This window comes from Esox lucius, chromosome 8 (assembly GCF_011004845.1).
Source record: "Esox lucius isolate fEsoLuc1 chromosome 8, fEsoLuc1.pri, whole genome shotgun sequence".
Lineage (NCBI taxonomy): Eukaryota > Metazoa > Chordata > Actinopteri > Esociformes > Esocidae > Esox > Esox lucius.
Window position 1 is genome coordinate 10474504 of NC_047576.1, and position 27147 is coordinate 10501650.

Here is a 27147-nt window from a genome sequence, read left to right on the forward strand (position 1 = left end):
GGTCCCGGACCAGGATTGGGACGCACTGTTCTGTATATTACAGTTTTTCTCCATTGGTTTGGCTAATTTCTTGAAACAGAAATTACATTCTCAAAACGTTTTTTCCCAACAGAATTGAATTTCTCATTCATTTCATCAAATTACAAATGTATAAGTACATGTCTCAATGTCTCAGTACATCTTTGCAAATGATTAAGTACAGGTAGCCTACATTTAGCACACTTTCCAAGTGAATAGATCTTGTTGATCTAAACTGATTGTTGATTCTCAGTCTAATGGTTGTTGGCTCCAAAACGTGTCAGCGTCATTTCATTGTATAAGTCATCACATGCACAACAGTCTGTTCTATTGTCAAAATTAGTCAAGAACATAATATCATGAATACCATATATGAATCCCTTGGAACATTTGATACATTTGTTACAGCAATTGACAGTCAGGTGAATGTCCCAGGCCAGCGAGGGGGCAATATAACTATGTGTGCTGCCATATCTGAGAATGGTGTGGCCACTCGCATCCCCAGTCTTGGCCCATACAATACACAGAAGCTCCTCATCTTCTTGGACCACCTTCACTTTGATTTGATCCCTGAAAATGAGAGAGGTCTCGTAGGGCCTCACCCACCACAATATGTCATCGTATGGGACAATGTGAATTTCCACCGTGGCCCGCTCATCAGGGCCTGGTTCACTACTCATCCAAGGATGGTCATGGTGTTCCTACCACCTTACTCTCCTTTCCTCAATCTTATTGAGGAGTATTTCTCCGCTTGGAGGTGGAGAGTGTATGAGCATCGGGCTCAAGATCAGAGGTCCCTGCTCCATGCGTATATGCGTGTGCATATAATTTTCATAGGTTTTTGTTTGTGTGTTTATATTACAGTATATTATGCTGTATACATTTTCTTTTTACTCTGATGTATGGAAGTTACTTTGTGTGTGAATGATAATGGTTACACTTTCTTTGGCAGTATGAGTGCAATGTGTGATGTCAAACCTTGGAGGCTACTCTTACCCTGAAATCCTATTTATTTTTTTCAGTTTTATACACAATTGTATTCTGTTAGCTAGACAAAAAACAGTACAGTAACCATTGTCAATAAAGGACTGGGCTAAGACTGAAAGGTGGACATGAGCGATATTTCAATGGTCCTCTGCCATAGTGACAAAACATCTAAACATTTTGACTTGCAGTGCTTACACAATGCCAAAGGGACGAAGCATTTTGGGGGCACTGACTTTTTAAATGAGAAGGAAATTTAGTTTTGACACATGAGTGAACTGTTTTGGGAGCGATATGAGCTTTTGCAAGTGAGCTATAGTGTTGTGCTGAACTGGAAGACTGTTTTGCCAAATGTTCTTAGAGTTTTGAGAATGTAATTTCTGTTTCAAGAAATGAGCCAAACCAATGTAGAAAAACTGTAAAAAAAAAAATTAAGAAATGCTCACAGTTGAGATTTTTTTTAATCTTACATTCTAAACCCCTTGTGTTTAAGATGTAAACTGTTTTTAGCAGATATAAATGCCTAATTTTAGTTTAAAACAGTGACGTTTGGGTTATAAATGTGTAACACAATGGTTTTCGAATGTAACGCTTTTTAGGCTATGATATGGCCATAGTAGTATTTCCAGACCACAGCATTCCCATTTGTTCTATCCATACAAATATGACACACTGGGAATGTTATCTGACTGACATTCTGTAACACATGGCTTGATTGAAGAAAAGATAATGTCAACAAGTAAATGTGAGTGAATTAAAGGAAATGGTGGTTGAGGCGGTTTGGCAGTTTAACAGCCGACTTCAGCGGGTGATTGACCTGCTGTGTTTTTCTTGTTGTCTGCAGGACCACTGGTGGGCCATTCTCCTGGCCATTATGACTCTGTTTGGCTTGATGGTCAGCACCGTCTGCCTTTGTGGACGGGTCCTGGACATGGGTGACCCCGAGTGACCACCTGTGGCCCCGTCTCTGTTTCTGACTAGAGCCTGCTACCACAGCCTCTCCGTGTCTACAGTTACACCTTTGATGTATTCATTTTGGCAGCGTGTTCTGATCAGTTATTTCTGTGTCACATTCTGATGCTGTGCCTTCGGCGCTGTGCTGTCAGCTGTGTTGGTAACAAAATAATTGCAGCAAAGGTGTTGTGGCCAAGTTTGCTTGGCCTTCACACGTCTTTAAGTGAGCTGTTATTTTCCAGATCTTTCTGTCCATTGATGCACTAAATGCGCTACCGTCTATCCTTCCATCTATGGGCTTCCCTCCTTGTGCTTTGGTCAAGAGTTTGAACCTGAGGTAATTTGTGGAAAAATCCAGTTTTCCACAATAGTGTCACTGCACGTCTTCTGCCTCCTTCAACACAACGGACCAGCTTGGATCAGTCTGAAGGACACAAGGAAGACATCCAACTGTACAGTGTGTCTCTGTCCACTGGAGTACCCAGTAACATTGCCTGTGAACAAAAGGTAATTAAAACCGAGCAGTATCACTAGGCACTGTTGCGGTTGATTCATTCAGCCACAGCCACAGTGAAGTAATTCTGGTTTATTTGGGTGCAGCAGAGGAATTAAAGAACTTTAATTATAAAGAATGTAAGGTGTTTATGTAGCTGGGTGTAAGGTCCAGGAAAAACAGTTGATGACCCCTTGTTGAATAAGAAGGAGAAGGGACTGAAAGGTTTGTTGTCATTACATGTTGTAGAGTTTAATGTAGATTGGGTTTCTCAGCTTGGATATTTGCATGGGTTTAGTATTTCAAACCATGATTGTGGAAGATACTGCGTTTACAACTACTTCATTTAAAACGCAATCCTTCAACTTCAAAATAGCAAATTTATTAAAGTTTGTAAATAGTAAAATTGTGGAACAGATATACTAGAGAGGTAAACATAAATAAACATTCTGTACCATAGGATCATCATGCTCATCTTTCATTCACACATGGTGCACTTAAGAACTTAACTGGTTTCAAAACCTATTCCTGTTTCCAGTGCAAATGCTTTTCATCTTCACCTTTTCTACAGGCTCAATAGTACAGACAGAAATTCTGAGTCACAATGGTTACAGTACTGATTCGATATAAATAGTGATGTTAAAAATAGTCAGACAATATTGTTACAAATGTACTCATGACTACCCCATTAACTGTAAGTTGAACTTTGATACAAAGTGCATGGAAAACAATGTTCTGAGGAATGCGGTCTAGTTTCTATAGTTGATATCAACTCAGTTTACAAAACCCCTTCTTGACTTCTTTGAGTTTAGCTACCTTGTTCCAATTTTATGGCATCCACAGGTAAAAGCGCATTATTTGGTTTATAATTCAGCAGCAACCATGTCAGTTAATACAGAAAAGCTATAATATATTAAATATAACATTATAATAAAATATATGTGTAATAGACTCCCTAATTAAGTATTGTGTTATGCTGCAAACACTCGACCATGGCTGGTTTCAAATGAATGTACTTGCTTAAGTGCTCAACTACAGTTTTCGGAATAATGTGCGTTTTCGGACCACACAAATATCACCGTCTCTGGTAATAGAGATATATCACTATACAAAATATATATTATCATCAACGGCAATGAATATACATACAGTGGCTTAAGACATTCATTGACATCAAGTTATTTTAAGGCACACAGAGTCCAATCCAACAATCCCTTAGGATTGAGGTTGACACTGGTGAATGCTCGGTCAGTTAAAGCATTACATTTGAAACACATGAGATTTGAGCTGCATGTACCTCTGAGAATCTCTGTCAGAGGCACCAACAAATCTGTAGAAGTACCATCTCTTTTGGGTTGGCTGAAAATCTGCATGGATAAGGGCCTTTACTATCTTTTTTCCTACCAAATGAGATAAAGTGCCAGAAAGGCAGTGCTTTATAAAAATACTTCACATATTGAAATATGTTTTAAATAATACAATATTTCTGTACACTATATACAATGTGATAATGTCTTTGTGTAGTTTGATAGACAATAAATTAAACCTGTATTAATGAAGTGCTGCAATGGTGGAACAAGGCCATTCTTCAGTTGAATAGTACATTCAGTGTTAGTGGTTCCCCAGGTTCAGTCTGTAAAACAAATACAGGGTTAATATTTGTCCAATGAACCTCTGACTGGTAATAACACAGGAAAAGAAAGGCACAAACAAAGATTTAGCTGATCAGGTGACTCACCTCTTTGATGTTTTTTTCCATTCTTCTTTGCATTTTACAAATGTCACTTCCTTTTGTAAGCTCAGATCTTGAGGATGTTTAATGCAGAACACCATCCTGGAAAAAGTTTCAAACAAAAACAACTTCAGAGGACAAGCGAACCAAAAAAATATATATTTATTTTGTTACATTTTAGATTTATTTTCCTTACAAAACTGTATGTTGAGATGAACAATATTTACTTATTAAGCCTCTCAATACTCACTTTTTCTGTGTCTCCCCAACTCTGATCCGTATTTTATGGACTGCCACTTCAGAATCTGCAGAATCACCTGACCACCAGGAAGAGAACATTCTAAGCATGGATGAGGCAGACCAGTTAGTTGACTCCTCCCACTTGAATTTCACCATCAGGAGGTCACCAATGTCCTTCTCTGCTACCAGCAGGAAAGAATGGGTCTTATTGGTCATTATCTTTTCCTTTCTGCCAATGAGAAAGAGCATAAAGTCTCCTCAGATTAATGCAAACTCAGTTCACAAGATCAACTAATTTACCTGAGTGAAGTTGAAGCTGACGATGTCCATGCAAAGCATAAAAAACCAATAACTTGAACAGGCCATTTAGAGAACAATAGACACAAAATATTTGCCAGGATTCTTAACACGCTTTATTGCATTTTTAGGTGTCTTTCAAAACGGGTGTTCTGTTGATTAGGTTACTTCTATAAACACCTGTGATATTTTATTAGGAGTCTTCTATAACAGCCTGTTATATTTTTTAGGTGTCTTCTAAAACAACCTGTTATGTTTTTTACATGTCTGAAGTAACTGCCTGGTGGAACAGGTACTCACAGTGTCAGTTTGAGGTCTTCAACCTCTCCTTCGGTTCCCATTAAATAGACTGTCAGTGAAGGCTCCATATCAGGCCTGTCCACCTTGCCGAAAAAGTGGACCTTCAGCTGATAATGAAAGGCTCTGAAGGGCATTGAGGCCCTGGTCTTGGTGTACATCGTGACGCTGCGTGTCTTGCGCACCTTGCTGATGTCATAGCCCACTGTGTTACAGTGGTTCCTGTGACACCTCAGGCACATTCCGCGGTTAAACATGTCACTGCTCCTGCAGCGGTACGCCTTGCTAGCCTGCTGTTCGTTGAGCAGGGAGTCGATGAACAGGTGGATGGACCGCTCGTGGGAACACTTGGGAGAGTCAGTGACAGCTGGGAACACAAACGGCATAGTTGCGTCACTGGTCCACTCTCAAAAGCTGAAGATGAGATTGTCTTAGTTAATGCACAAGCAAACTAAACATTTATATCTAGCACAATATAACTTATCCAGAGAATGTTATCTTTCTAAACATTATATATCATCCTTAACTGGGGCCCTATAATAAGAGCAATGTTGTTGGTGACCTTCTGAAGGTATTTTCTTCAGCCATAATGTTTTGGTGGCCTTTCTTTTTAACAGGCATGAATAAGTCTTTGTTATGCTGACAGCAACAAGGCTAGTCATAACCGGCTGCAAAGTTCCTGCAAATGCTGTCATGTTACTGTACATGCTGTATTAAAATCACCACACAAATGTTCCTGGTTGACAAAACCTTGCCAATTTTTGAAGGGTTACAAGCGGACAATTACATTTTTGTCTTAGTCATTGATTATGCACTTCTCTGACTAACAACTGTGCCATTGTGTGAAAGGTGGCTGTTATAGGTGTTACCCACTTCACACTGACACATTAAAATATCAAGACTCACCAAAAAGGCCAAGTTTGGATATAGTCTCCAGGGTGCTTTGCCGACTGCAGCCTGGCTGGAAGTTGCCTCCATTGGGGTAGATGTCCACATGGCCAACAGGCTGCTGGATGCCAATACTGAGGCCCAGAGAGCCCTGGCTGAAGGTGTGGAGAACATCCACAAAGTGGGCATCGTCTGGAGACAGCCGACGGTGAGCGTGCTCCCCCTCAAAGTCTGGACCAGCTGGGTCAAGACCTGTGGAGAGAAGCGAACTGATCAGTCAGGAGTCGGACAAGCACCAATAAATGAAACCAATGAAAGACCAAATAAATGACTAGCAAGAGTGCTATCATTTTGTCTTAGTTTCTCTGCAAGATGTTGTGTTTACCAGTTATTCTGCCCAATATATTCAAGGTGTGGCTCCCAGCAAATCCTGCCACATGAGCACCCAAGCTGTAGCCAATGAGGTGGAGGTTTTCTAGAAGGATGTTGGTTTCCTCCTTAGAAACACAGTTTATGATTGCCATAAAAACAATGGACAGTAACTCTTCACAATTTTCCTTTATAACAGCATCTTGGATGTTGTATGAGTCATGACACAAACCTCCAGCCAGTCAATGAAGTGAGCAATCTCTTGTCCCACCATCTTAGTGTTCTGGGCGGCTACAAGATAATGGTTCTGGGCTGTGTACAGCCAGTCCACCACTATCACATTGGCATTTGGCTCTCTCTCATACAGTGCTGAAACCAGTTTGGCCACCCAGCTCTCGAACAAGCCGCTCACCTTTTGGGGTGGAGAGAAAGCATAAGACGTGTTATTGAGGGGAAATCCAAGCCCTGTTATTGAAAGGGGGAATAGTTCTGAAGGACCACCATGCTGTTACAGGTTGGGGGAGCTTACTGTCCAGCCATGGATCACCAGGAACGTTTTGGAGGCGCTGTTGAAACTGCATTCTTTGAGAGACTCAGAATTTCCAGGACTGATGTAGCAGGTGTCATCATCTGGCATGGAAGGCTTACGAAGGGAGAATTTGGCATAAGCATGAGAGTTGGCATCGTTGTTCTCGATCAAGTCCTTGAAGTTATCCATAAAATTATCTGAGAGAAATGTAAAAAAGCACATAGGATTTGGAAATGTTTTAATATTTATCGGACCTGAAAACAGAAAAGTAGAAAGTAGCTGCAGGCCTATGGATTTTAAGATGTTTTGATTTGTGCTGATGTTTTTAATATTTAATCACATTGCTAGTGTTGGCAACACCTGACTGCACAGGTCTCTCAGGTTTAAGGGGGGTACTAGGGCTGAATCGTTCAGACGGACTTTTCCCAGCTTTGTTCCTCTAGCAGAGATAAATCCCACAGGGTATCAAAGTAGCTGTGCTCCCAGCAGGTCAGCTGACTCCTTGGCCAGTCTTGCTAAGAGAAGTGCTAGGCTACTGCACTGCAATGAATGGAAGTTGCATTCCATGGAGGTTAAAGCTGACACAAGAAATACATCAATTATAAAAAGAAACAATAGCCTTTGGTTTTCAAAAAATGACTTCTCCGTCCCACTTTAACATGGCAGATGACAACCTAGATTTTTGAGAAAAAATTATAGGATTCTGCACCTTTCTAATAAGTCAATTTCATACGTCCAATATGGATCAACATTTTTGATAGAAAAAAATCATATACTTTCAGTATATGAATGAAAGTATGTTTATACTATACTTCGGTCTACGTCATCACAAACGTATATTGTCTTTCAGTTACCACTTGACACAATAGATAGACTCATCACAGTAAGAGATTCTTTAACTTTTAAATCATAATTTAACTTTTAAGGCAACATTTTTTTTTATGGTTTTAAACAAATTAAACAACGTCGTACACCAAAACAGAAACTTACCTTTTTTGAACTGTAAATTACTGGCTACCTGCTAAGGACTGCAACGGCTACTCACCATTGATAGAAACGGAGTGCTCTCCCAAAGTCGTCACATAAAATACAGCATTTAACAAAAAAACGTAAAAACAATTCACATGCAACCCTTTCATTTCTTTTCAAACTAATAACTTATTTTCGGGTAATATATTTCGAGTTTTCAATATCAGTTCAGATAAAATAATCGAACGTAAAACCGTGACAATTTTCCACCAGTAGAATATTTCCAGTGCGTGCTGTATTCCATAGACTGTTGATATATGAGACACTGCCCACTTCTTAAATAGGAACTATCCCTCTGTCGCAAACCCATTGGTAGGTTTTCCTCCGGGCGGGGAATGTAAAAAGTTATAGCAAATCGTGATAATATCTATTAATTTGTTTTAGTTTGAGTAGTTGTATTCAGGTGATTAATGTTAATCATTGCAATGTAAGATAGCCATAACTATAGGCCTTAATCGTAAATACATGACTGAGTGAAATCAGCGTGAAACGGAACATTATGCTGTTTATGATGTCAGAGTATAATTATGTGCTTCACACACTAAATTATTTCGTAGTTTCATGTATGTTGTTTAAGAACAGTGGGATACGCCTTGTTGAAGCTAGAATGCAAGATAGTCGGAATCCCTACAAAACCTTTAAAATGATACATTGATGACCATGTTCTTGTTTTCCATGTCTTCTTGTACAACATATTGCAATTCAGAGGATTTATGGTGTATACGTGTAAGGGAAATCTCAGTCTACCTATAGTCTCGGCTTGAGGGGATTGTTTCCCATCAAACAACGAAACTGACCATCATGTTAGGAGAATCCATATGTAAAAATGTGATGTCATCAACATTAGGCCTTGCAGCTTTAGTGCCAGAACACTGCTTTGAAACCATTGCTCTTCCCAACGTCTGACTTATTGTCTAAGACAGTAAGGCGTCAGTTGTACCAGTCCAGTGTTTCCGTGTTCTAAACAATGGACCAGTGAGCACGGTAGGACTAAGATGTCACCTGCTACATCACATGCTTTCGTTGAGGAATGTGCACATGGGAAAATGTGTTAGGCCTCTATGAATTGTTGTTGTTGTCAAGCAACGACAAAAAGAACAGACGCAGATATTCAAAGGTTCCTGGATGCTCAAAATGGAAACAACATTTGGCTGTGATGCTGGTATTTGTTTTTGTTACTATTTCAAAGTTGAGAGACAAGAAGTGGAGTTGTCTTATTGTACTGTTGCCAGAGTCCACACACACATGTATCCCTGCTGCTGAAGACCAGAAAACCAACTCCCCTAGGGGCCCAGTTGGCCTTGCTTTTCTAGGAACGTGACAGAGTTTCCCTGTAAAGTAAAAACAGCTGTATTAAAAGAAAACAGAGTCACTTTCTGCCAATTTCTACGGTGCGCCCTTTCCCTTTGCTTTTGAACGGAAACTGACTTGATATTGGCGGGAAGCCTCTCATTCAATGAGATGGTGATGCAGTTTGTTTTGATTTGATAATCGTGTGAATCTGAAGAGATTTGCAAGTGCCAGTGATTGTTGGTTTGGAAGCCAACATAACTGTTCCCCAAAGTTTTGGAGGTGACAAACAGTTCTCAAATGCATTTTCCAAGAAATTTCCCAATACTTTTCAGGATTCTTTCTAGGAATTCTATGGTTCTGAAGGCTGTTTCTTTTGCTCATGCATTTAATATATACTAGTATTGAGAAGCTAAATAAACCTTTCCATAGAAGCATTTTAAATGATAATATTCAAACCTCACTGCCAAATGAAACTCTAATTTGGTTGTTTGCTTTCTTTTGGGAGCTTTACATTAGAAACTCTACGGAAAATAGAAATTACATGTCATAGAGACTTTCTGAGGACAACAGATTTGGGTAATTAGGTTCAGTGAAAGTTATATTTTAATAGTAATCTTTGTGGGGCTATACCTGCTCATTGACACTAACATAATAATAAGAGAATACCTCCATCACCTCAAGGGAGAGAAGAAGTTCCACAACAACGTCCTAAGCAGGTTTCCACTGTCAGGCAACAGTCATCCCACCAAGACACCCAACATGAGACTTAGGTTTCCTAAACCTATCTCTGTCCAGCTTGTGGAACTGCCACCCCCAAGGGAACGCAGGCAATAAATGACCTGATTGCTAAAACATATCACTGTATTTCCTCATCTCCCAATTACCCAATGTACCTGAATGGCTATGGCAGGAATCATCTCCACAAATACTTTCAAGATATTCTGTGTGTCCTTAATCCATGATATCTAGGTATACACAAATCCATGAAAGAAAATTTTGAATTTTTTTTTGTAACATAGCAGAAGTAACCTGACACTCATGGAAAAATACCTGTATTCCCGTTTTTTGGAAGATGCTACAAATTTCAATTATTACTCAATAACCTCACTATATTCTTTAGATCCCATGGGATTATTCCATGCGCTTCAAACTGATTACGTTTATGTTCCAGAGGGATTTGTGAACTTGGTCTCTTGCCACAGCATGTTTCACAACTTGTTTTGTTCTTTTAGGGTACTAGGCTTTGTGATGACAGGCACATATTTGTCTGTTGTGCTACTAGTACATGAAGTCAGACTTAAGGTTTAACATACTCCAGGGGTTAGATTAGCACTGAGAATCGCACTGCACGTTAATCACAGGGGGATTGTCGGTGAAATCACTAGCAAAACAGTAGCCATCCAGGTCAAACAACATATGTGTTGTCTTTTATGCCTCTCTATGGATGTCAAGTTGTTCAGCATGTTATGTTTAATTAAATAGTTGCCAGTAATAATATGCTATAGAGTTATTATTTTTTGGTAATGTAGAAATGTTGTCAACGCCAGTGATTGGATCTAAGAATATCACGATGTGTAATGTATTCCCTTTATTAAAGGACCATGTGTTTTCTTCATACAGTTCACTGAAGTTCTGTTCATAGAAGTAAATGGACTCTCTGCTGGCATTGCGACCAATTAGATTAGTCCGTCCAAAGCCGCACATGTTAAATCACAATGCTTCATCTACAAAAACAAAGGCAGCAATAGAAACCTGTCATAATATCTTACAGCTTAATATACAAATTTATACAGGTACATTCAATAAATAGAATATGAAACATTCTTGGAATGCATTATGGTTACTCTGCAGGGCTGCCGTCCCAGGTTTGCCAACGCTCATGTAAGTGTTTAACATTTAAAGATTTAGTTTGACCTTTCATAAGTAAAAACTGCATGTATTGTATAAAATGTTATCCTTGACCAATAGGCTAATGGTCATTATTTCCACAACAGTTTTGACATATTAAGGAAGTAGTAGAAGTACTCAAGCAATACAACTTCTGCTTCTCTGATTCAACACAACCTATCCAGTCTGACTAGTTGATGAATGATCAAGCTAACTGACGCAGGCTAACAAAATAACCAAATGCACTCAAAGAACAATCAGGGAATTTATCTACAACGACAACTCCTTTAATACTGATTGAAAAAATCTATTTATGAGGATCACTGCAATATCAGTAGACAGCATCACCATCTTTGGTCCCTGTGTTAATGGCAGTTCAGTGGTTTAGGCATGATGCAGAAGCTATGTCAATCATTGGGAAATGGAACTAACCAGTATAGGTTGAAACAATGAATCGTTATGATTTTGTATTAGCGATAGATATGGATTAACACGGATAAAGGATTAAAAACATAATATAGCAACATTGGACAAAGTCTAAACCATGAAAAGAAGTAATTGTTACAATTGGAACATGACAATTGGAACACTCTCCACGAAGCACGTAAGCTAACTCCCAGCTCAGTGGGTTAAGTGGTGCAGGCTGTGCATGGGGACAAGGTGACAGGATTGAAGGCAGAACACACGCTGCAGGTCAGAGACCAACATCCCATGTCTTCTCTCCAGCATTCTCCCAGGCTTCATTCAGCTTTGGCTGTGGGGTGCCGTGCGAACTCTACTCAAGAGCAACTTCATTCAGTGCTCTGCGTGAAGTGGCTTCCATGCATCTTGAGCCTGTGCATGCTGATGATGAAGATGAATAAAAGTTCACCAAAAAAAACATGAACTACAGAGAATTTGGTTCAGAACTCTCAAAGTTGGCAAAATGTTACGTTTTTCTTACGTTTTCTCTTTCCGGCTCAGGTTGTCCTCTTTTGATTTAACGAAGACTGCGTCGTCTTTTCCTCTGACGAGGTAAGCAAACTCTCCATCTTTAGCACTGAAGATCCCCCTGGTGTCAGACAGTAAAGATTATCAGTAAATTGGTAAACCATAAACCTACAGCACACAACCTTAGAATGTGAATGGTGATGTAGAGAGTCCTGAGTCAAAGATATTCAAAAACTGTCCACAGTATAGTGCTGGGCTTTAGATTGATTTATCTAATTTATTGAAACTAAGCATTCTGCAACTGAATAAACCCACTGCAGCCATTGACAAAATGCCCTTACGACGATGTCTTACTTGGACTGAGTCTCGCCAGCCTTAATGCGGATTTTGCGAATGTGGAAGTTGCTGTTGCCCCACCAGTCAGACCAGCTGAAGTAGGCGTCTTTCTCCCAGCGAAGTTTGACCATAAGCAGTTCCCCGATGTCTACCTCGGTGGTTAGTAGGAATGACACAGTACTGTTGCTGTTCAGTTGGGGCCTGGGGGGTCACACACAGGTCAAAGGTTATTGGGTTAGTTCACCTTCTTTACTGTACATAGGCTAGTACTCAACTCACAAGGGATGATAACATGACATTTCCTGGGTTGGTTTTCAGCTACAACATTAATGTTATAAATTTACATCAGAGTAATTTAGCAGACACTAATTTAATCCACAACAATGTACAGTACTGATCATATTTGTGTTTTATTGCACACTGCAACACTAAGTTTGGACTGTATTTCTTATATAATCTCCCTTATTACATTGTGTATTTAAGTCCTCTCAGGCAGTACAGCGAAAGAGGGACGTTCTTTTGTAGTGCTGTGTACCACGGCTCGTGTTCAAGCCTTTACTGTACTGCCGGCTAACTAGTGACAATACATGTAAGCTAAGCATCAGCTGGGGTGGGTTGGCGTTGTCTACAGGAGAGTCCATGACTCATCACACTCTATCGACCTCATTAGGTGGGACGGAAGACTGCACGCTAACTGAGCTTGTCAATTGAATGAGCCTGACTACACGCACAGTGATCTGACAGACCTCCTGGTTGGATGTGCACTTAATTATAATAAGAGAATAAGCGGAATTTTATGGAGCAGATGCCTAGGAGGAAGACTTGCCAAAATCTTCAACTCTCATGAGCCTAATAGAAGTTGCTGTGTTTGGACAGGGTCATTGGTACAATTGGATATCCAGAGAGAAAAATAACTGGGGGGGGGGGTATCAAAAATAAATGAAATACATATCAGCCTATACATACATGATGTAGGGAATGTCTGTCTTCTCGTCATGGGTTCCATACAGAGAGATTTTCATAGGCTGCTCGGTGTAGCTCAGTTTCTCACTGCTGAAGAAATGTATCTTCACTTGGAAATGGAAAACTGTGGGAAGAACGAGGGAGACCACCATTAAGAGCGACACCACACACAGAGCAGTGTCCAGACCCTGAGAACGGTGGACTACGGCAACACCTGCAGGCTGTCCAGCTGTGTTTAACACCTACAAGAGTGTGAAGGGTCAAACTGTTCGGCTTATATGAAGTGTTTGTGGAGTCTGGGTATTATTCCATCCACAGGCTTATGATCCTTACTGTGCCGCCACAGTACTTCAGTGGTTATGACATGTCTGTACATAGTATTGATCCTCCGTTCCGGGTATGACTGAGGGAAAGATTTGGCAATGTTTAACTCTAGAAATGGTTTAACCTTCCACCTGCACTCGTTACTATATAACTAGGAATTCATTGTTGCGTGTTTGAATTCAAACCAAAAACGCTTTTACAAAGAAAATGGGCATGTATCGTTTCACGCAGTGCTTTCTAGCTACTGGACTGCAGCCACTACTGAAGTATCCAGAACCTACAATCAGTGTAATCTTCACAGCTTGCACCATAATCATTGCCCCTGCTTGTTTTGGATTATTCCTGATACCACAATGACATTAGATGAGACATTATGGAATATTGCATAATTAGTGGGTCAGGTGACTGATAAGGCTGGTGTTTGTGTGGAATTTAAAAAGGATGCTCCGGTACTGACATCATTTGTGCACCCAGGACCCACTGCACCAATCTCGCACACCCGGGGTGGTTAGGTGACTCAGTGTTCAGTTAACAATCTCACGGCCAGCTTTAGCGAAGCCCAACTCCTAGCCAACGCTAGAAATACTGCATTCAGCCTTCTGGCCCTATCCACTACGAATTTGGAAACTTGTTGTACCCCCTTTGTGCCTGCTTTCTTTTTTTGGGGGGGGTAATTTGACATATATCAGAAGCTTACGTTTGAAAGGCATCATCTCGCGGGTCTTGAGGAACATCTTGGTGCTCCGGGGAAGACGGACCGCTACGACGTTGTAGCCCACCTTGTTGCACCGATTCTTGCGACAGTTGAGACACATTCCCTTCATGAAGGCCTCCTTGGAGCTGCAGCGGTAGGCCATGCTTTGGTGGTCCTGCCCGTTCACCAGGGAGTCGATGAACAGGTGGATGGACCGCTCGTGGGAACACTTGACGATCTGGTCCATGTCTACATGGGACAGGCGCGAGAGAGGAACACAAGGACTGAATCACTGTCTGACTGTCAATGAACCAGACTAATCATATCACCATGTCCGTGTGGTTCACATGATCCTACTTAGAGTATGAATCACGGCATCCTGCATAGTGTTCATACAAGTGACACTTCAAAGCGCCTATTGCGGTTGTTTGAACTTCCAGAAACACTACACTGCCGTGCTGACATTCACACTGTACACTGCAGTGTGGCATGGTTACAGTACATACTGTGGATGCCGGTAAGGGCGATCATCTTCATGGTGTTCTGCAGGTCACAGCCTGGCTGGAAGGTTCCTCCGTTGGGGTAGATGTCCACATGGCCCACGGGTCTCTGGATGCCGATGCTGCGGTCCGGTGAGCCCCGGGTGTTGGTGTGCAGGACGTCCACAAACAGAGCATCGTCTGGGGACAGGGTGCTGTGAGCGTCAGCATACTCAAAGGTCGGGCCCGCCGGGTCCAAACCTAGGGGATGGTTGGAATGAGAGAAAGAATGGGGGGGGGGGGGGGGGGGGTAAATTGAGATGTCTATGATCCGTCAAAGTTCTACTGTACATGAAACCATACAAGACAAAGCCTCTTAATAGTGAGCTTTCAGCCCTGCAGTAAAGCCACAAATCAAACAATGTGCTCTACTGAGGGAGTGATTATGGTTTTCAATAATGTGCTGCCTCCTGTGTCTGATCTGGAACAAGGGCAAACGTGTTATTATTCTAAGCAGGTCAAAAAGGTTTCGTAGTTGGGCTAACTTTATGACGAATGGGGAAACTGTTATGGCTAAATATGTAGAAAAGAAAATGTAGGCCGATGTATTCCTGTATGCATGGTACACATAACTACAGATAACTACACATACATTCATACAGAATGGCTGAGACCATGGAAACAGAGGTTGTAGGCTCACCTGTGATCCTGTTGACTTTATGGTCGGTGAGGAAGCCCGCGATTCCGGCTACATGAGCCCCCAAACTATAGCCCAGCAGGTGTATCTTCTCCCAGGGGTAATCCAATGTTTTCTGACAAGGGTGCGAAAGTAAAAACGGTTGTATTCCTATTTCCTAAAACTTTTATGTGTTTTGAGTGTGTAAAGACTTGGCTATAAAACCTCTCATAGCATCTCTGTGCCATCCAAACCCAAAGTCTTTACATGTCTACTGCCCTGTGCACACGCAGTAATGTATTCTCATCTTGTCATCCTTGCCTAGCTAAAGATATTCTTCACTGAGCTTCAGTAGAAAATCCTTCCTGAGGTGTACAGAATTATAGCTACGGGTCAACATCAGCCAAAGTTTCCGATACAACTTTTAGTGCAACGCCCACAACGGCGTCAATGCGCGTCAGCTAGGACTCTGTCCACTGTGGGTGAACCTGGTGTCCCAGCGATCACTCACCTGCAGCCAGTTAACAAACTTCGCCACGTCTTTGCCCACCAGCTTAGTGTAGCCGGCAGAGGTGGAGTAGTGCTGCTGGGCCCGGGTCAGCCAGTCCACCACAATCACGTTGGCCTTGGGCTCCCGCTCATACAGCGCTGTAACCAGTTTAGGGACCCAGCTCTCAAACAGCCCAGTGACCTTGAGGACACAGATCTGAGGTCAGGTGGCTGGCGTGACTGGTTAGCTTTCAATGTCTGTCCACTGATAACTGGAGACCAACCAAGTGTTGGCACTTTAACTACACATTCATTAATCCTATTACATTATATCTAGGGACATGGGGGGACTTCATCATTTCTGTGGTTATAATTAACACTTGTATTTTGTTTTTGTTGGCACAAGTATTGTTAAATTATCTGCATTGTCCTCATGACACACAACAAACCTATTTAGATGATGATCAACAATAACGACAGATTGTCAGAGTGTTTTACCGTCCATCCATGAATAACCACGAATGTCTGGGTCTCTGGGTTGAATTCACATTCTGGGATTGTTAATTGCTGGCCAGGAACGATGTAACACAGATCATCATCGGGTACCTCAGCAGTTCTCAGAGAGAACTTGGTTACAATATCGGTGTAGTCCTCAAGCCATTTAGTGGAGTTGTTGTTACCTGCGAAGAAATGAAATATATTAAACTGGTTTAGTCAGTCATAATTTACACTACTAAAACAAAATCCTGCATGTACACACCATACAGAAATCCTATTATCATGGAATAGAGGTCACTGGGTACAATATTTGGGAGTCAAGAGTCTCTGGGCTTCCTTTTTCATTACAATATTATTTAAAATTGAAACAAGATAAATACTTAAATGTAGTTTTCTACTAAAGCTGAGCGATGTACAAAAGTCTGTATTTTGATAAATTGCCATTGTTAATATCGTCAATGACACATTTGCAGCTTTAACTGCACCAAATACGTAATTTTTGCATTACCCATTTCACTGTTATGGTTTGATTATTGTAATGTTCTATTAACAATCACATATTCGTCTTTAAGCCAGGCATCATAAATTTCGACGTACAAAAAGCCTGCGACATAATACTTCGGATCGATTCGAATCGATTTTCTCGATTCATCGTCCCTGTCCTATAATTGAAGGGTTAAAGTTGTACATACCCTAGTACAGAAGAATAAACATTTTGTATTTAAATGTTTCAGCAAAGGAACTTCTGCAGGTATTTTTTAATAGGATCTTCCAATGATGACAATTCTCTTTTGTAAATCTTTTTGTGTCTTGGAAGTAATTAGCTTACAAAGGAATCTGATCAATCTTAATTCAATTGAATTTCGTTACAATCAATCAGTTTAGTTCAATTTCCAGCGTGATAAAAATATGACACGTTTTAACAATCCAGTGTCGCCCCCTATTGCTTTACGGACGAACGAACTTTCATCCATCATTTCTAATTTTCTATTATTATTATCCTATTAAAATAAAACTTTTCAAAATATATATAATTGGTCCTATTACCAAATTAAAAATCGAATAATTTCAATGATTACTATATATGTCATTATTAGTTTACTATTATTATACAAATGTCTGTTATAACACAAATGTATGTAAAACAAAGGAATTTTTTTTACAATGCAGAAATATTGTGGTTCTCCACATATTTTCAATGGTCATGAAAATAATTGCTTGTTCTGAAAATGAATCATTCATAATCTGATAGTGGAATCCGTTTGTTTTGATTTTTTTGAAATTGTTAAAGATGAAAGAGGTGCACTAGAAGAGTTGGGTACGTCTTACTCAACATTAGAAACTTCTGGGTTACTCTCGGTCACTTGGACCGGGATGAATCAATTATGCTGTTTCCAGTTGGCTGTAGTGTTTATTTTATAGGAGCAATTAAACTAGAGGCAAACGATGTGTTTATTTAACTACTGTCTAGCGAAACCATTTTCTGATAATAAAAAAACCCTCATTACTCACCAAATATTGTTGGTTCTGATGTAGTTGAAAAAGCTGCACAAATATTTGCGAGAATTATCCAAACGGTGATCAAATAGATATTTTCTGTTCCCATATTATTGTTGATCTAGAGTTTTCTGTGTTAAGTTCCGATTGAAAATATGTTTTAATGGTGGTTCAGTAGTAGATCCAAATGTACAGTTCAGTATAGGATCACCGCCCCGGCCAAAACTATGATCTGGTTTTGGTCAAAGAGTAGCGGTGGGTTTCTTACGAAGTCTGCCACAATTGCCGCTCCAAGTGGTCTTTATGAGTGGCTCATTTGAATAATCTAACTCCATTGGTCGGAACTGAGTGGGCTGGGCTTGAACTGGTTACTAAATCGTTTTATTGCACATAAAAACTCATTCTCAATTCCCTCTGCGCCTTCCCCACTGCGCAGCAAATAGCCTGGAGGTTCCTGGCTCTGGGTATCAAGACCCCTAAGGGATTTTTGTCTGTGTAAATGGTATACTTGAGATAACTTACATGACATCATATAGGCTTACAGGAAAAAATGTAATGCCCCCTTTTGCACCTCATGGAGCGGGGTCTGGGTATTATGTTTTACTTGCAGTAATTCTTGTATGTATATTCTTTTAGGAATTTTAGGAATGAAAAATTACATATTTTGTATTGGTCAATGCTATAAGCGTAGTTATTTATTTATATATGTATTTTTTATAAAGTATACTAAATTATTTATTTTAAATGTGTTATTGTAGGTGTCTGATCTATGCAGTGTACAAAACTCATGGTCCAGCTCTGAGCTTAGAACCACAAAACCAATATACAGTTAGTGCTTACAGAATTTGCGTCATAAATAAAATGTGTCGATTTGTTTGTAAATGTTACTGTAGCGTGTAATATCACATTTGTATTGTGACATTAGTTCTACATTCAAAAATTCCTTTGTGAAGTATATTGTACATAAACGTTAATTAAAAAGGGGTTATTATGCATTACTTTAGCAAGAAAAGGAAATGTATCTTCTTTCAAGTGAGACAATGTAGACCTCTACAGAGTTGATCACATTAGGCTAGCTTACGCTGACCAAGTCACAGTGGACACCAGAGTCCCATGTGAGGGAGAAGGGCAATGCCTGGGTGTGTTGTTCAAGGTCCCTCTCTCATTGGTCGAACAGCTGAATTTGGAAAAGACAAAACTTGATTGACTCACAAATGATGCCACAAGAATGTCTCCCAGTGTCTTGTGAGTGTGAGCGCATACCAGACACATGGCGAAATTCAGAAGGACATATTTCAGCGCATTATGTCGCACTACCTAAAACAGTCTCTTAGCAGGGTTCAGCTGATTTAATTCATGCAATTGCAACAATTACGACTGCCAACACAGTAAACATACAGCATTCAGCTAAAGCTGGATGTATTTTACTCTTGCTATTATTGGTTACTAAAGCACATGCTACTTAATAAACAGTGTCAGCACACAATGGATTGACAAGAATATTCCATGCCCCCATGGACTGAGAGATCATCAATGAGATATACAACTGGAGACAACCGCATGTAAAATACATGCATTCCAGGACTGTAAGCACAACAAATGTGAAACATATTGTTTTCTTGCTGAATAAATAAATGACTACACAATCTGATGAGTACACCAAAAAACTGGGACTTGTTTTTGCTCTGGAGTACACCTTCAAAACTTATGGATGCAATTGTACAAAAGCTTTCGAGTGTGAAACCTGTTGATTGACTGGTGAGTGGTCACAACTTCAATTCATTTAAACCCACCCTTTTCACATTCACTGTTCTGTTAAAGTATATTGTATAGGATAGAATGTTATTGGTCTATAAACATGATGCATGTCCACATTTCGGACTATACAGTCTCTGGTGGTGGAACCTGACCAGACTTCGTTTCACACTGGAAGAATGCCCTTCCGCTTATTATCAAATAATCTGTTTAAACCAACTCTGACTAAAATCCACAGTCACAGGAGCATGTATCAACATTTACAGTTGTGATCTTTTCCAAATGCAAATGCAACATTTCCGGCCAAATGTAAATAATATTTTTTCTAGTAATAATTTTACTTTATTCAAAGGTTTTTTATTTCAAATATAGCACACTGTTTCTTTTAATTTTCTCCTAAGATTGGCCTGACCAACTAAGGCAATTGATACTTAAGGCAACTAAAGTGTCCAAACCTGTATTTAAGATGAGAGCAACGCCTAACCACGGTCCTATCTACCCCACTGAGGACACACTATAATTAAATAGAAAGCCAACAAGCTGCACCACGCTATAACTTCCTAATCTCAATGAAGATAAGACAGAAAAGCAAGCATGACTGTGCAATCTATAATATTATTTATTTCATAAAAGACAAATTCAAAATGTCATAACTTACAAAAAAGTGAACTAACAAAGAAAAACCTGTACACCTGTACAGAGATGATCCCATTAGGCATCCAACTCAGTGTAGACATTAGGATTCACCACCTAGCACCAGGGAGAACAATAAACTCTTTACTAACAAAGCAAAACAGGAACATATAACACCTGTATTATTTTTAGAATTGAGTTTTGGGGGGAAAAAAACATCCATCTTTCTTCTTTCCTATTGGGGCCTGCAAGTTACCCACTGACATTTGTCAGCCAAATAGGAAATTGACCCTAAAAGAAACCCATCATACATTTGTCTCACATGAGGAAGAATATAAACAAACATTTATTTAGGATAGAGAATAAACAGGAGAAGAAGAGCCAAGGACAAGCTTTGGGCTTTGTTTGTCAAAAGGGAAGCATTGACCAGTCACGTTACTCTATCAACAACTCTTCTGCTAGCTGAAGCTCTGTACCAGCAGCTTGTATATATCAGCTGTGTATGTTTGAACATTGTCTCACTAACAACCTCAACAGGCACAACCCATAATGGGGAAAGAGCTGGAGATGCAGAGTAGGACAGAGACACTGACAGAGAGAGACAACAAGACAAACTCATTGCCAAGCAGTCAGGCAAAATAAGTGTTTTACAGTCTGTTCAAGTCTAATATCAAAGTTCCTGGTCATGCAATGTTTTGGGTATGATCGACATGACTTTGCCAATGAGTTCCAGAAGGAAATTAAAAGATCACTGTGAGCTCACATCTGAATTGTTTTTTCTCCTGTCCTTTTGAATCCAGAAAGCTGCACATCCAGAATAGAGCAGTTATTTCTGCATGCATACAAATATTTTGATTGACAAAGACATACATGATTGTTCATCCATGGAAGTAACATTGATCTCTCTAGTTTGACAGCACTCATAGCAATGATAGAAACGCCGGTCTAGAAAATCTGTAGCTCTTTCTAGGGAAGGAAGTCAACGAGACGTTTCTGAATTAATTACAAATATTTACACGAGTAATAACATTTTAAACATTCATAAAATTCTGCTCCATCTGGAATCTTTGGCTCTCTCTGCACACACACCAGTCCTCCAGCACAGACTGCAGTCAGTCGATTGTTTGGAAGAACTCTTCAAAAGAGCCCGTATTCATCAAACGCCACAGAGCCATGGCACCCTCTGAGCAAAACCCCCATGTCATGACAGAGACACTACGGCGCGGGAACACTGTAAACACGCATGAACTCTACCCGCCTGATCACCGAGAACAACAAGATGGTAATGTTTTTCAGGGGCACGCCAGCAGGGACTGTGTGTTGTGTTACTGCAGGATATTGGTTTTGGGTTTCCACATTCAGGGCCATGCATGTACACTTAACTTTTTCCCTGTGCCAAGCTATTGATCCACGTCCTTTGGTGTTGCAATGCCTGTTGCATATTTACTCTCTTTAATCCACTGCAGTGTTTTCATACTTTTTCCACACTATAACCCAGTATACAAAGCCAATATTCCTAAATTGGATTTCTTCAGTTATGATCTTCCGGTGTGACACAGCCTACAGTAAAACTGCCACCAATCAGCCCCATATCTCTATCTATCAGAGAGCCCTGGTAGGACACAGTATCAACACAAGTTGTACCTATGCCCTCGACCTCTTCTTGGAGAAATTAGAAAAACCCGCCTCACACAGTCAAAAACCCCATACAACAATGCAGAGTGAAAAAGGTCACTCAGTTCATCATATGTGGACTGACTACATAAGCCTACCATACATCTGTCAATGTGTGTGTGGAATAACCATCAGCATTTGTTCCAGCTTTGGGCAAATCTTGAATTCAGAGGTGCCATTTTTCATTGCCATTTGTTTTTAAACTGGAGATGATACTTGGTCCTTAGACTCGCTGGGGGGGGGGGGGGGGGGGGGGGGGGGGGGGGGGGGGGGGGGGGGGGGGGGGGGGGGGGGGGGGGGGGGGGGGGGGGGGGGGGGGGGGGGGGGGGGGGGGGGGGGGGGGGGGGGGGGGGGGGGGGGGGGGGGGGGGGGGGGGGGGGGGGGGGGGGGGGGGGGGGGGGGGGGGGGGGGGGGGCATTTTGTTGTAATTCCAAACCCCTTCTCTCACCCAGAATGTAACTACGACTTGAGTTCCAGATTACAGAGCAGCAATCATTTTGCAATTATGGGTTTGGAGAATTTTCCATTTTTCTCTGTATCGCCATGACCTAGACATGTCCAGGTTCTGCTAAAGGCCTTGATATCCGCACAACTTAGTTGGAAAGTATAAAAGCAACAACAATGAACTGTCAGAATGACCCTTGCAGATTATGTCAGTGGGATATTAAAGAGCTAAATAAACCCCTGATTTGTGACACCGTCAAAGATGTGGATGCCTCCAAGATTGTGAAGTTCCATTAAATCATTTATGATGTAAAGTAATGGATATTCAGGAGAGTATTGTCATGTTTGGTTGAAATGCCAGTGAGTGTGGAGTTTTACAAAAAGACCAGAGTCATTAATTTGGCATGAAAACGGACAGTAATTGTTTTCATCCTATTGCCAAACATATTATTTCCAAAAGTACGTAACATTGTCCATGTAAATTCCTGCAACTATCATTAAATGCGCTAGTACTGTGATTATCAAATGTTTTGGGACTGTTGATCTCCTTTGTGATAACAAATTCATCAGGGATGCTTTAATAATGACAATCTAATTTCAGTGAGATATAGCACACAAGGAGTTTGCTATGACTTTGGCAGTCTTGGATCCCTAGAAAGGAACATTTCAATTTAGATTGTCTTTTCTTAAATTCAACCTGTTCTGTTGCGAGGCAGACAAAAAAAATGTTTCCCCTGGTTTGAATAACAATTACAATTGATGTATGTCTACCACATTGCCAAGTATTACACTAACGATGTATCTGGGTCACGCACCTTTAGCAGTCTCTCCTCGGACACCCGGGGGGCCGTGGACCCCGGTTTGACAACCACTGTGCTAGCAGCTGAATTTCCCTAGAGAAAGTACCAGATCAAGTAAAACAGAACCTACCAGGCTTGATCTCATGGTGTGCATCCAGACATTAATGTCCAGGCATGTGTATACATACTGTATATGTGTATGTGTGTGTGTGTGTGTTTGTGCATTTAAACTACTTCTGAGTGTTTTCTCATTTTTATTTCAGTGGCCTGGAATACAGACCAACGTACGTGGCAACGGGACACTTTAATGAGCAAGAGCATAATAATACCCAGGCTGCTTTGAATTTCATATTCCATGGAACAACTCAATTGACAGTCACAGTGATAATAAAAAAAATGTATACCGTATCGCTCGACACATTCACTGAATTTGTAATGAGTTCTAAACCCACAAACTGTCAACTAGAGCTGATTCCAACAAAATTACTTAAGGAGCTATTTCCTGTGCTAGGTCAGTCAATGTTGAACATAATAAATTGCTCCATTTCCTCCGGATGTGTACCAAACTCACAAAAAATTGCGGAAATGAAGCCTTTTCTACAAAAATCTAACCTGGACCCCTAAATAGTAAACAAGTATAGGCCAATATTGAACCTCCCATTCCTCTCAAAAAAATTATATTTTTTCCCAACAACTGAATGCCTTCCTGAAGACAAATAAAATTTATGAAATGCTCCAGTCCGGTTTCAGACCCAATCATAGTACTGAGACTGCACTCATGAAGGTAACAAATGACCTTCTAATGGCCTCAGACAAAGCTTCCACATCTATCCTGTTGCTTCTTGATCTTAGTGCTGCTTTTGACTCTATTGATCACTCCCTTCTCTTAGAGAGACTGGAAACCCATATTGGACATATGGACATGTTCTAGCCTGGTTTAAATCTTATTTATCTGAAAGATATCAGTTTGTTAGTGTGGGCGGCATATCCTCTGACAAGTCAAAGGTATGTTTTGGTGTTCCTCAAGGCTCAGTTCTGAAACTAATCTCTACAGCATGGTCTATGATTAAGTGTAGTCTGGCCCAGCGGCGTGAAGGTGACCAGAAGGCTTGATACTGTCCACCCTTGCTGTCTCGCCAGGTGGGCTCTCGTCGCCACTGGGATGCCCTCCCTCCAATGCCTTTCGGGGGAAGAGTCACTGGCTTGTTGTTGACTCTCTGTTGCGCACTTGTGCAATTGGGCTGTACTCTGCTGGCAATACTCAGCCCTCATTCAGGGGGGTTGCGGTTGGTGGGTGTCCCTTTGGTTGATGCTTGGCAATGTGGGTGGATTGATTTCCTGCCTGTTGGGCCCTGTCCGGGGCCTCCCCCGGGTAGGACCACAGTGTCGCTGGACCCACCCCGTCTCAGTCCCAAGATCTTACTCTGCCATACTATTGTGCTGGGGGAGTAGGGTCAGTTCTCCTTCCCCACTAAGTTTTCCTTCTCGACCATAAATCGTTGTTGATATAAGGAATGCTTTTTCTGAATTTTCCCAGTCTCCTTTTAAATTTTAGGAGGACATGAGGTCCTGGTCCACACCTGCGCAGTACCTGCTTAGGGGGCCCGTTGCTGTCCCTGTACAAAGTCCTCCTGGTTGTGTTGCAGATCAAGACGATACCTGACGATTTCAGCTGCCACTGTGCTGACACTTCCTCTCTCCCCCGTGTTGTTCCTGTCCTTGTCCATCTGGTCATGCTTCTGACCTGGTCTAAATTTAAATAGACTCTAGATTTAGCCCACATGCATTTATTCATTATTCCAATTGGACTCTTAATATCTCACCTGGCACAGCCAGAAGAGGACTGATCACCCCTCTGAACCTGTGTCCTCTCTAGATTTCTTCCAAAATGTCAGCCTTCTTAGGGAGTTTTTCCTAGCCACTGAAATTCGACACTACTGTTGTTTGCTCATGTGGTTTAAGGCCGGGTGTTTCTGTAAAAGCACTTTGTGACAACTGCTGTTGTAAAAAAGGGCTTCATAAATACATTTGATTGATTGATTGATGGATTCACATTTCATATTCTGAGGAACAACTGACGGAGAGTCACAGTGATAACCATTACAAATTTCATATTCCGAGGAACAACTGACGGACAGTCACAGTGATAACCATTACAAATTTCATATTCCGAGGAACAACTGACGGGAGAACAGCATTTTCCAGAGCCAGCAGGGTGTTCAGTCCACTATGACATCAATGTACAGTCCTTATGAGAGTGTGTACAGTCCTGTGTCAGCTCAGTATTAGTTATGACTGCTGTGTGCAGCAGCGCTTCAATGTGGTGAAACCTTATTCTACAAATAGACATGCCTATGTTCTCTGCCTCCCCCACTCTGACATGTGCCTGTGTCAGCTCAGTACATGTTGTAACCCCCACAACTAACATACACACACAGAGACGCACAGACACACACACACACACGCATGCACACGCACACCTACAGGCACGGCTCACTTGCACACAGTACAGAGACAATTGACTTCACAGACATTCTTAGAAAGGCAAAACATGCAGTGAATGCCACATCTGTTTGGCCACATGTGATTCCTCTGAGAAAATGCCTTCTGTTGTAAAACAAAGAGGGACTTCATGAGGGCAAAGGTATGTCTCTATAACCTCACCTCAGTCCCACAGATCTCGACTCAGCGTTTCATACATTCCCGACACTTCCACAAGCTTCAGGTCCTATGTAGCTCCACTCAGACGGTTTAGACTGGAAGTCATGGACATGACTTTAAAACACACACCTGCTAATGCGTCCCAATGGATCAAATAAAAGCATACTTGCGTGTATATATGTCTAGGCGCGACAGGGATTGCTGTCAGTCAGTAATGCAGGGAATTCTGGGTGACCCAACACACTATGATAACATATCTGGTGTTCATCTGGCTGTGGGATTCATCTCAGGCAGTGCCAGCCAGCAACACCCCATGTACAGCCTCCAGCGAGCCAACCTCCACTGTGAGATGGCATTTCACAACATATCCCCTCTAGCCATCCACCCCCGGGCGCTGTGGACGGTGTCAAGACAAGCCTGCACTCAGCAAACCCATTTCAAAATGAGGCCGTCCCAGGCCAGGGCGGGCCAAGGTCAGTTTGTGTCGAATGATGGAATCCGTAACCATGCCCTCCGGGGGGTGTGGATGTTTGGCATACCTCTGAAATCTACATTGAAACAATAATTGAGAAATAACCCATTCAGTTTGGGACATCTTTGGGGCATACCCAGGACTTCATTCAGCAGTCATGCAAAGCCTCTGAGCAGAGCAGGAAGCGCTTTCTGTACAGAATAAGCCGACCCCAACTTTTTTGAGGTCGGGGGCCCTAAGAACACACGCACGTGCACTTGCAATGATACGTTCCACAGGATCTGTGGGCAAATATCACAGCATTTTCAGTGGTCAAGAATCTATCGTAGGGTCACTCTGAGACTGGAAACACGGCAATGGGTCAATACAATTGATGCCTTTTGTATCGATTAAACAGTTGAACTGATCTCCAGTAGGGCAGTTGTGTGTGTGTGTGTGTGTGTGTGTGTGTGTGTGTGTGTGTGTGTGTGTGTTGTGAAGCTGAAGGTCACTGGTTTGCCCCCCATGTGTGTCAGTGGAGGAAGCAAAACGGTTCACAGCAGCATGTTGCCGTGGGTTTCACAGGCATCCTTGTGTGTTCTCTCCTGCCAGTGTGTGCGTGTTTCTGTGTGTGTACACATTAACCATGCATGTACACTACTGTGTATGTGTAAGTGTTTGTTGAGGCAAATTGTATTATTCTTGGTGATCAATCCTTTCTAGCCTTAACAGAATCAGTCTCCTCTCGTTCAGGGTGACTTACCGGGTCTCTGGCTATATAGCTGAGGATGAACTCAATGAAATGGTAATGAGGATGTTGTCACAGCTTTACT

General features: G+C 41.3%; 3 protein-coding genes across 6 annotated transcripts in view; 1 reads left to right on the forward strand and 2 right to left on the reverse strand.

The window, feature by feature from the left end:
- si:ch1073-396h14.1 (disintegrin and metalloproteinase domain-containing protein 10) overlaps nt 1–2908 on the forward strand; it is a 32738-nt gene extending 29830 nt beyond the window's left edge. The window contains exon 15 of the mRNA XM_010871511.3: nt 1847–2908. Coding sequence (XP_010869813.2) covers nt 1847–1951 — 105 coding nt within the window. The 3' untranslated portion in view covers nt 1952–2908. The remainder of the gene's footprint in view (nt 1–1846) is intronic.
- Nucleotides 2370–8124, reverse strand: LOC105011471 (lipoprotein lipase). 4 transcript variants are annotated; one of them, XR_002197110.2, is made up of 10 exons: nt 7847–8109; nt 6802–6998; nt 6505–6684; nt 6289–6400; nt 5922–6155; nt 5019–5382; nt 4432–4650; nt 4188–4283; nt 3996–4082; nt 2370–2450 (listed from the first exon to the last, which is right to left on the reverse strand). XR_002197110.2 is itself a non-coding variant. In XM_020049278.2 (9 exons), the coding sequence occupies exons 1-9, from the start codon at nt 7938–7940 to the stop codon at nt 4061–4063; spliced, it is 1518 nt and encodes a 505-aa protein (XP_019904837.1). In that variant the 5' UTR covers nt 7941–8109; the 3' UTR covers nt 2810–4060. The 4 variants fall into 4 exon arrangements, 3 of the variants coding, with proteins under 3 accessions (XP_019904837.1, XP_019904838.1, XP_019904839.1); XM_020049278.2 differs by lacking the exon at nt 2370–2450 and having other exon boundaries at nt 2810–4082; XM_020049279.2 differs by lacking the exons at nt 2370–2450; nt 7847–8109 and adding an exon at nt 7142–7825 and having other exon boundaries at nt 2810–4082.
- A 2564-nt stretch (nt 8125–10688) lies between these two features.
- Nucleotides 10689–18173, reverse strand: lpl (lipoprotein lipase). Its single transcript, XM_010871512.3, has 10 exons — nt 17912–18173; nt 16400–16581; nt 15924–16103; nt 15437–15548; nt 14764–14997; nt 14261–14506; nt 13243–13363; nt 12295–12477; nt 11954–12061; nt 10689–11853 (listed from the first exon to the last, which is right to left on the reverse strand). Exons 1-10 carry the CDS (start codon nt 18003–18005, stop codon nt 11802–11804), a joined length of 1512 nt encoding a protein of 503 aa, XP_010869814.1. The 5' UTR covers nt 18006–18173; the 3' UTR covers nt 10689–11801.
- Between the last annotated feature and the right edge of the window lie 8974 nt (nt 18174–27147).

Bases quoted from the DNA above. Each gene is read 5' to 3' on its own strand.
- lpl (XM_010871512.3), bottom strand. From the start codon at position 18,005: ATGGGAACAGAAAATATCTATTTGATCACCGTTTGGATAATTCTCGCA. The intron at 15,549-15,923 runs GTGAGTGATCGC...CACCCTTGTCAG, and splicing joins AGTTTGTTAACTGGCTGCAG to AAAACATTGGATTACCCCTG. The intron at 12,062-12,294 runs GTAAGACATCGT...GTCTGACACCAG, and splicing joins GCTGGCGAGACTCAGTCCAA to GGGGATCTTCAGTGCTAAAG.
- LOC105011471 (XM_020049278.2), bottom strand. From the start codon at position 7,940: ATGAAAGGGTTGCATGTGAATTGTTTTTACGTTTTTTTGTTAAATGCT. The intron at 6,401-6,504 runs GTTTGTGTCATG...TGTGTTTCTAAG, and splicing joins ACTTCATTGACTGGCTGGAG to GAGGAAACCAACATCCTTCT. The intron at 6,156-6,288 runs GTAAACACAACA...TTCTCTCCACAG, and splicing joins TATATTGGGCAGAATAACTG to GTCTTGACCCAGCTGGTCCA.